This window comes from Oncorhynchus clarkii, chromosome 19 (genome assembly GCF_045791955.1).
Source record: "Oncorhynchus clarkii lewisi isolate Uvic-CL-2024 chromosome 19, UVic_Ocla_1.0, whole genome shotgun sequence".
In the NCBI taxonomy this organism is placed as follows: Eukaryota; Metazoa; Chordata; class Actinopteri; order Salmoniformes; family Salmonidae; genus Oncorhynchus; species Oncorhynchus clarkii.
Genome location: NC_092165.1, coordinates 56,910,454 through 56,920,027, shown reverse-complemented (window position 1 = coordinate 56,920,027; position 9,574 = coordinate 56,910,454). Strand labels below are relative to the sequence as shown.

At 44.3% G+C, this 9,574-nt stretch overlaps 2 protein-coding genes and 2 non-coding genes across 4 annotated transcripts in view; 1 reads left to right on the top strand and 3 right to left on the bottom strand.

Moving 5' to 3' along the window:
* The first annotated feature begins 72 nt into the window (after positions 1-72).
* Positions 73-2,081, top strand: LOC139374363 (uncharacterized). The gene is made up of 5 exons (XM_071115400.1): positions 73-180; positions 475-542; positions 689-763; positions 1,310-1,405; positions 1,496-2,081. The coding sequence occupies exons 1-5, from the start codon at positions 141-143 to the stop codon at positions 2,054-2,056; spliced, it is 840 nt and encodes a 279-aa protein (XP_070971501.1). The 5' UTR covers positions 73-140; the 3' UTR covers positions 2,057-2,081.
* A 684-nt stretch (positions 2,082-2,765) lies between these two features.
* Positions 2,766-9,574, bottom strand: part of LOC139375414 (dynein, cytoplasmic 1, heavy chain 1) — a 54,833-nt gene continuing 48,024 nt past the window's right edge. The window contains exons 67-75 of the mRNA XM_071117178.1: positions 7,980-8,150; positions 7,466-7,683; positions 7,080-7,183; positions 5,053-5,267; positions 4,605-4,758; positions 4,238-4,380; positions 3,678-3,846; positions 3,373-3,497; positions 2,766-3,145 (exon numbers count right to left, since the gene is read on the bottom strand). Coding sequence (XP_070973279.1) covers positions 3,017-3,145; positions 3,373-3,497; positions 3,678-3,846; positions 4,238-4,380; positions 4,605-4,758; positions 5,053-5,267; positions 7,080-7,183; positions 7,466-7,683; positions 7,980-8,150 — 1,428 coding nt within the window. The 3' untranslated portion in view covers positions 2,766-3,016. The remainder of the gene's footprint in view (positions 3,146-3,372; positions 3,498-3,677; positions 3,847-4,237; positions 4,381-4,604; positions 4,759-5,052; positions 5,268-7,079; positions 7,184-7,465; positions 7,684-7,979; positions 8,151-9,574) is intronic.
* Positions 4,853-4,922, bottom strand: LOC139375569 (small nucleolar RNA SNORD50). The gene has a single exon (XR_011627821.1). It is a non-coding gene; the product is annotated as a small nucleolar RNA SNORD50 (small nucleolar RNA).
* On the bottom strand, positions 7,848-7,919 carry LOC139375565 (small nucleolar RNA SNORD50). The gene has a single exon (XR_011627817.1). It is a non-coding gene; the product is annotated as a small nucleolar RNA SNORD50 (small nucleolar RNA).

Sequence of the window (9,574 nt, the reverse complement as noted above, 5' to 3'; positions counted from 1 at the left end):
CGAGGCATGAAGGTAAAATTACCTGTTTGAAATGAACCAATGAAAACTAATAAACTAGTCAATCAGTTCACAGCAGTCAGCTGAGATGCTGACAAGGCGCACCTGCCCAAATCTGTGAAGTTGGTGGTCAATCAAGGAGCATGGCGACAACGAACCGGCAGCAGCAACACTCACTTCCAGGTAATTTTGGATGAACTGAGTGTCAGTGTTTACAGATGGTAGTGAGCAATGTAAACCGAATGCATACAGACTTATGCACATTATGTTTTCATCCGAATATACGTGCGTTTCTATAGAAAAACCTTGTTTTTAAACGTGAAGAGTTTAACCAATGTTTTTACAAAAACGTGGGTCTTTTATCACAGAAGGCCAATTGAGGTGACGTTATGAATTGTGATGACAGAAACATACTCTAATTAGGCCTACTGATGGTTTAACTTATAAAATATACATATGGATTTATTTTACTCGCAGGTTTTCCTGATGACAGTCTTGTTGAAAGTGGCCCCAGTAGTGTGGATAAGCTTGCATTCAAATACATGGTGAGGAAATTCAAAGATGCAGTTGTATGCACATTTTGTATATTCTAGACAGTTAGTCAACGCCTGTAGCATAGGTAAACATTATTGTGCCACAACTTTGAGGTGAGTAATACGTACTAGCTCTTTCTTCCCCTATTTTATTGTAGGAGCTGTGTAAAGTGGAGTCCAGTACTGATTCCGAATCAGATGTCAGTCCAAGATGGTCTGATACCAGCACCATGGTAATAGTCTCATTGTATGTCCTTTTGACTGACAGTACGTGTTATGGTAGGCAGTCTACAATAATTATGAGCATGCATGCCGTTAACTCGCAAACTCTACCCTTATGAAAGACTGCAGTTACACTGCCCTCTGACTGCAGTCCTTTTTTTTGGTATGGATAGGCAGCATTCATCCACGAAATGACTTCCGCTACACTTTGAGTTACGCTGACGCACAGGTGGTGGCCTCTTGTCTTTCGTAAACAAGCGCAATAACATGGAGATATGACCGTGTGGGAACACTAAACCTATCAATGTGTATCAATTCAACTTTTCTTACTGATATGAAAGTTAAGTTCCTTATGCTTCCAAAAACTTCCGCAAGTGACTCATGTCAATGTTCAGATTGAGCATCGTGCTCTTAAACGCCTTTGTGCAATGGAACCGAGTCATGACCAAGAACTAGCATGCCCTCACCTTTTGATACAAGTTAAAAAACCGTATTTAATGTTACCAGACTACAATGTTACGCACTTTAACTAGTTTCTACAATGTTACTCTGATCAGGGATGTGGAAGTAGTGCGGCAGAGAGCAGACAACCCATTCAAAGGATGCTAACGTGTTCACACAAGCCGGTGGGACGATATTCGTGGCTTTCTTTGGTAAGTAGGATTGCAATTCACAAGCATTGATGAGCAAATCACTTACATTCATACTATACTTAACAGTATAAAATACCCATCTCGCTTCAGTCCTTGGACCCATATGACGGGAGCTCAGAAGATTCGGACGAGTCTATAGCTGGCCCCAGGCGACCGAGGCAGGGGAGCTGCAGGTATTGGGGCAGGAGCCAAAGGAGGAACACTCCCACTGTCATCCTCAAAGAAGTGATCAAAAGTGGTGGTCCAACAGAGCCTCATCTCATTGATGTCCAGATGAGGTCAGCAAGTGACTCTGAGCTATGGACATGCAGCCACATGGAGACCATGTCATCCTGCAGCCACAGCAAGGGGCGGGGCCCTGTGGCAGAGACATCTGCAGACTCAGGAGTGCTCACTAAATCTTCACCTTGCACACCTGTGTTTCCCACTTTTGTGGGGGCAGCAACCTCTGTCCCCAAAGTCCAGATACCAGAGAAATCTCCCGACAGTACTATCCCCCTCAGGGGTGCCTTCAAAAGGAAGTTAAGTCTTCCAGGAGCAGAGGCATTACAAGATTGTTACCACAGGAAGAAGCAGTGTGTCACCAAAATGGAGGCTGGGGATTCTCCTCCTGAGGTGAGCTGGTCCATGACCAGAAACACCCCCCCCTAGCCTAGAGACACTATTGCTTATACCTGCTTTATCTACACAGGTGGCTAGGAGCGGTTTCTGGACAGGGTCATGACACTGGAAAAACGGGGACACTTTTGACCTTTCTCTGCAAAACAAGTAGACTAGGTGATTTGATGTTGAGGCTATTCAAGTTAACTAGGAGAATGTGTCACATGTTATTTCTTCACTTAGATGCACTTTTTTTTTTTTTACACTAAATTGAATAACTTCATATTCATTTGCATTGTTATATTGTTCATTGGTGCTGTATATTTGGGGGGACTGAATAAATCATGCATTTGCTAGTTCTATTGTATGGTAGTGGTAGACAGATTTGCTTCAGACTAATATTAAATAAAGCTGTACTACCAAATTGACTACATTTTTATGAGTCCTTAATTTATTACAAGGCATCTCTCCAGACAGCTCCCCTCAATGTCAATTCATTGGGTGCATTCCAAATGAGAATGGCAGACTACAAAGAATCATCTGTAGATATGAAAGGCTTGAACAATTATCCTATTGAGAAAATTCCACATTACAAGTGGCTAGTGTGCATGTAATTCAGCCTACAGAAAGCGGGAACTAAAATGCTCGGGTTTATAGCCCCTCATATCTGAGAAGATGGATAAGCAGCAATATGGTTGCTGTGCTTTTTCTTGATCATGGACCATAGTCCAAAAACAAACTATACCCAGTCTGTTAGCCATGTTAAACCATTAATACTTTATTTTCCATGTCATTTTACGCCATCATAACATACAGAATCCTTCATATAAAAATTATTACCTCTTTCCAACTTCCCTTTCACAATCCAACTGACCACATTACTCAAGACTTTCTTCCACTTACCAATGACTTAATGTTACTTCTCCAACTAGTTACTTGACTACATTACCCCGTGGACTACACTAGGAATAAGTGATTAATAGGAATGAGGAATAAAATAATTTCCAGAGTCTACTCTGTGCAGAGCACTGCCACTCCACGCTCGTAGAAGTTGTGAGGGTCTTCCTTGGTGGCGATGTCAAAGTCCACGGTGAAGATGAGATCAGCTCTGGTGAAGTTCAGATACACGGGGAGGGTGACCTGTGGGATTGACGGATATACAAGCGAGTGGTTATTAACAGTGCGATGTTCATGGTGTTTGGAGAACGACAAACTCCCAACATTCTATGAACCATCTATTGAAGGGAATTGTGAGAGGTCTGGTCTAGCATCTGTGGAGAAAATGTATATGTAATCTAGCAATACCCCCAAGGGGATATTGAAAGCATTGTGCTCAAGCTTCACATTTGTATGTGGCTCAGACATACCATGTGCTTCTTCTCGGCGCTCAATTGCTTCACCCAACGCAGCTGAGTCAGTGGCAACTCCGTGGAGATGTCATTGGAGAGAGACAGCTTGTTGTTGCCGTGGGTGGCTCCCTGCAGCTTCAGACCTGTCGGGGAGAAAAGGGATTCGTAAAGGTCACTTGGGTTGATCACGTATACTGGATGGATAAATAATCCATGCCCTGGAGGATCCCAGCCAGACCATAACTATTAAAAGTAGCTTTGGTGTTAATTCTTGATTTCTGGTACTGTATACTAATATAGATGAGAGTGACTGGTGAGCTGACCTTTGATGCCGAAGCTGCAGGCATCAAGCGCGGCCCCCTGGGCGGTGGTGACGTTGACCTCCAGACACAGCTCCTCCAGGGACCAGCTGTTGGCCTGGGCCACGTACTGACGAGTGGCCGTGATGTAGGCCTCGGGGACAAACAGGCTGCCTAGGCACACATGGATGTTCTGGACAGGAAAAGACACTGATTCAGAGTTGGTGGAGAGTTATGGGTAACACTAATGCTTAGAGTCCAATACCTCGTTTAATGTCAAGTTCCCGGGGTCAATTATGGTATAATTTCATTGCAAAGCACCCATTAATGGGATGGCTTTATTTTTAACTCTTAAAAAGTGACAACTTGTTCATGGACTTTAAAGTAGTTTGTCATTCAGAATTAAATGAATAAAATCCAATGGGATACTAGCAATATTCCAACCTAAAGAATTAGGCAAACCGGCTGTCTATGTTCATGGAATAATTTTAAGGCAACACCAAATCCACTTAGGTCTTCCTATCCCTTTGATATATGTCGTCAGATGAACAACCCCTTTAATATAGGAGGTCAGATGAAGGCACCTTGAGCTCCTTAGCGCCCCCGCTGGCGGCTCCCTGGGAGATGGCCTGCAGCTGTTTGACACGCTCGCTGAAGTCGGCCACCCACTGGATAACAGTCATGGACGCAGGCACGGTGTAGCGACACCAGCTACGAGGCAGGATACCTGGACGAGACACACCGTTAGCACTGGGAAGCCTTGTAGAAACTACATGCCAAATCCTAACTCGAGTTGCATGAGTATAACTTTTGACCATTAAGTAGAAACATCCATTGATGTCAATGGAAGACTTGTATAAAAACAACAAAGTACCACACATGGCCATTAACTATTACTGTAATCCTCACACATTGTCACGATGTAACCATATTAGATAATGAGAGGAGAACCTTTGACGAGGTCGTTGATGAGGGTGCGCAGGTCGTTGGTCTGTTTCTTCTTGCCCTCGCACACCTGCACCACATCAGTCAGGTCCTGACGCACTTCCTGCAGCATGCGGGCACCCATCTTCACCTCGCGCTCAAAGAAGCGGAACAGAGGATCCTGTGTGGGGGGGGTTTAAATATATAGAAGTTGATTAAACAATATATTTTCACCTGTATAGTCCTTGAAGACACCCACACAGTGTTTGAATTGCATATCAGAAGTCAGATCCATATGAGTTTCATTCACATGAAATCAGGGTTGGGATAGATTCAACACTTACTGCATAAAGGGGAAAAAAGCATTATGTGAGAGAGATTGCAGTGTGTGTAGGTTGTGAATAAAAAAGGCATCAGAACGCTCATCAGATCCCAGGCGTCACACTGACCAGATGAGACGTTGCCGGGACGTTACCTTAATGTTCTCCACGGTGCGCTTCAGGTGGTTGACCACCTGCGGGATGAGCGTCAGCCAGTTGGTGGCGGTGGTGAGCAGCGTGCGCATCCATGCGGGCTGGGCTTCAGCCGAGGTGGACGCCGTGCGCTCGCGCTTAGTCTCCTTTTCGTAGGCCAGATCATCCTCATCCTCCAGCATCTGCATTTTCAGCATCTTACCCATCATGTCAGTGCCTGAAGCAGCCAGCAAGGGGAGCAGGAGAGGGGTAAGGGAGGAGAGAAGAGGGGTGGAAGAGGGGAGAGGGGTGGAAGAGGTGAGACAAGCCCGGGGGAGGAGTGTGGGAAGAAGGTATCAACGGTGGACCAAGAACATAGCCTTGTACTGCCTCATCCTCATAGACGTGTTAATGAAAGGGTTGTTGTGTTTCACTATCAAAAACAAGGGATTACAACATAAAGTCAAAGACGGACAGACAGTAAAACAACAAATCAACATCTGACAAAAACAAGTCAGTACCAACAAAATGGAGGGTGACCATGCAATATTTCTTTAAAGAGGACCTATAGAAAAGAAAAAAAAAATCAGTTGTAACCAAAGGATGGATGAAGGGGATGAGTGAATGGATTGAGGGGTGGATGGGAGGGATGGATGCATCAACAGCTGGGAGTTGGAACTGGAAGCCAAGCGAGACACGATAAATGTGAAATACAGCTGCTGGAGGGTGAGAACACCCCTCTGCTGGACAGAACACTCCCATGGGTAAAGCTACCACACGGGGGCCTTCGGTTAGAACACTGGAACTGCTATGAGGAAAGGAACAAGGAGAGGAAAGGGGCCTACAACCACATTACTGGAAGCAGTGAGAGAATATGCTCTGTATCAATGGTAGTCATCAGGGCATAAAATGAACACCTGTCACATGCAGGTAGATCTAGGCGTTGGTGGGTAAGAATACCCATTTTACTAGCCACGTTGGCAGGTAGCACATGTGCTGGTTGTGATTTAACACACACTAACAAAAAGCTGCAGTAGCTCTTTTCAAAGTACTGCTGCCATTTTGTTTCATAGCTGCTAATCTCACCTATCAGAGCTGTGCGCTCTGAGGGAAGTGCTGATAGATTCATTTTAGGAGGCACTGTGCACAGGCATCAAAGTTTGTCTAATTTACTCTAAAGTCTACACGGCGAGACTTTGTCCTTGTGTTTCTTGGCTATTTCAATTGTTTTGTTCACAAGCTTGGATGTTTTTCAACGTTAGTTTGACTCTGCTGCTTCAACTGATAGCTTAAAGACGCCCTAGTCAGATCCCAAATCTCTCACGCACACAGACAACTCAGATGGAGGTTGACCAATGTGATGCTGTTAAACACAAAATACTAGGTATATATTCTGTCTCCTCTTTGTTAAAGGGGCAGCTGAATATTTTGTCTCATCTGATATTTTGGTTAAAAAAGTAATTACTTCTTACTAAAAACCTTATTTGTTTAGAAACATGGTCATCAGTTTATTATTTTTTATGTCATTAAGGTGAAAAAATATTTGGGCTGGTAAAAAATACAATTGGCTGGTGGACCAAACCTGCCACGGTGGCTGGTGGACCAAAAAGTACATTTTAGGCCCTGGTAGTCATTCCTGTAGTTCAGCGGAAGGCAACCCTGTTCCTGGAGTGCCACTGCAGGACTAGGATCCATACAATACCAATGGAGGTAATTAATCAGTGATTTCCTGAATTCAACACACCTGGTCTTCCAGGTCGGTTAAATCAAAAAACATGGTGCCTGCGGCCCCTCCAGGACCAGGGTTGCCTATCCTTGCCCAAGTTAGAATATGCTCTACACCAATGGTAGTCATTTCTCTAGTTAGATGAGAATGAGGCCTGTGGAAATAAGATGTGTTACAACAGATATGGAGAGAGGAGAAACCAAAGATGAGTGATGAGTTTCAGCAGTCTCCTCCGCTGCAGACAAAGGATCCCACAGACAAAACCGGACAAGCCGCTTGAGTGCAGCTGCAGCCGGGGCCAACCAGCTGTAGCCAATAGCATACCCTGAGTGGTGAGCAGGACCTTCTCAGCGTTGCTAGGCAGGCCCAGCCAGGACGGGGTCTGGGTGTCTGGCAGCATCTCCACCCAGTGCATGAACTCCTCACGCCTGGAACCAAAGACAGAACAGTGTTACTGAGAGAGGAGGGAGGAGAGAGAGAACAGCGTTACTGAGAGAGGAGGGAGGAGAAACAAAACAGTGTTACTGAGAGAGGAGGGAGGAGAGAGAACAGCTTACTGCATTACAGTTGGATCTATGGATTTCACATGACTGGGCAGGAAGCCAGGTCCAGTCAGAATGCGTGTTACCCCACAAAAGGGCTTTCTAACAGAAATACTCCTGTTGCGTTTATATTTTTGTAAAACTACCACCCCAACCCCAGCCACTGACCGGATGCCATCGGGCATCTTGATGTCCTTGTGACCGTCCACCTTGAAGGCCAGCTTGAACTCTGAGTCAAAGCTGCCCGTGGTGAAGATGCGATCCAGGAAGGTGTTGAGCAGGCGCTGGTCAAACTCGTTGTCGATGCGGCCGCCGTAGATGGACTGGGCCATCAGGGTCTTCAGGGCTGCCCAGGGGATCTTGTCTGGGGAGATGTTCTGACGGCCCTGGGGGTGTGGAGGAAGAGGAGAATAGAAGGTTACCACCATAAAAATACATAGAATACCTGTTCTATTGTCACCACGCCCATCCAACTTCGAGACTAGTAATTCTTTAGTTTTTATTGAGTGACCTTCAACTTCATTCCTAATTGCAAGAATGTATATATTGCATATCAGCAGTCAGATCCGTATAAGAGTTTCATTCACATGAAATCAGGTTCGGGATAAATTCATCATCTAATCTAAGAGACGTTCTGCATACAGAAAGAACCCAACGTAAGAGACAACAGCGTGTGACTGACCTTAGCGGTGTCGTCCAGCCAGGTGTCCACGGTGTCGCAGGCCGAGCGCAGGTCCGACTCTCCGAACTCGTACTTCTTGGACCAGCCCAGCGGGGCATAGCGCAGACGCTCCTGGATGACGGCGTGGAACCAGGCCAACAGGAAGTAGAGGCGGGCACGCTCGTTGGGTGCCTGCAGAGGATGACAGACAAGTAGAAGAGTTTGTTTTTATAGGGGCAATCTGAAGTTCAAACAAAGTGGCCACTCCACCAATGTTTTGGTAAATAGCTGAGGAATGGGTTTGGAGCTCTCAAATTCAGACAGAGCTATGCATGCAAGGACTGACCATCCACAATATTAAAATTATAGTTTTAACCATGTTGTTTCAAGGCGAGACAACGTTAGTTTTCAATTACATTGTTTACAAACAATGGAGTAAAACAAGCTTATATCTTGGGTTCTTAATGGGGTAGGACACTTAAACTAAGCTCAACAGGCCTTAGTTGTATTCTTAAAGAACCTATGGGTATTTAGTATAAAAATATAATTAATTTAACCTCTTGAGTGTAGGGGGCAGTATTTTGATGTTTGGATGAAAAACATACCCAAATGAAGCTGCCTATTTCTCAGGCCCAGAATCTAGAATATGCATATAATTGTCAGATTAGGATAGGAAACACTAAAGTTTCCAAAACTGTCAAAATATTGTCTGAGTATAACAGAACTGATATTGCAGGCGAAAACCTGAGGAAAATTCAACCCGGAAGTGCTGTTTTTCCTGAAAGCTCTCTGTTTCATTGCCTGCCTTCGCTCCATTTAAAGGGATATCAACCAGATTCCTTTTCCTATGGCTTCCCCATGGTGTGAACAGTCTAAACATCGTTTCAGGCTTTTATTTTGGAAAATGAGCGAGAAAGATCACATCTCGTCATTGTATGGCTGGGTGCCAGCAGCGTTTTGCATGCGCAACAGCTTGGAGCAGACATTACTCTCTCTCTCCTATTGAAGAAGCTACAGTCCCAGTTGTAATATTATCGATTATATATTGTAAAAACAACCTAAGGATTGATTATAAAAAACGTTTGACATGTTTCTACTAACTTTACGGATACTATTTGGAATTTTTGTCTGCGATGTCGTGACCGCTCGAGCCTGTGGATTTCTGAACATAACGTGCCAACCAAATGGAGGCATTTTGGATATAAAAATAATCTTCATGGAACATTTATTGTGTAACTGGGAGTCTCGTGAGTGCAAAAATCTGAAGATCAAAGGTAAGCGATTCATTTTATTGCTTTTCTGACCAATCTACTTGGCTGCTAGCTGTTTGTAATGTTTTGTCTACTGAGAGAGATGTCCTTACATAAACGCTTGGTATGCTTTCGCCAGGTGGATTAACAAGCTAAACTGTGTTTTGCTATATTGCACAATTTTTAGTAATTTAATTTGAATTTGGAGCTCTGCAATTCAGCGGATGTTGATGAACCCGCTAACGGGATGGGTGCATCAAGAAGTTAAAAGTCCCCCAAAAAATAGTCACAATTGAAGATTGACCCTTTAATAGTCAAAGGTAAAAATAAATCATTCATCCAAGTTTACGGAGAAAGAAGGTGTGA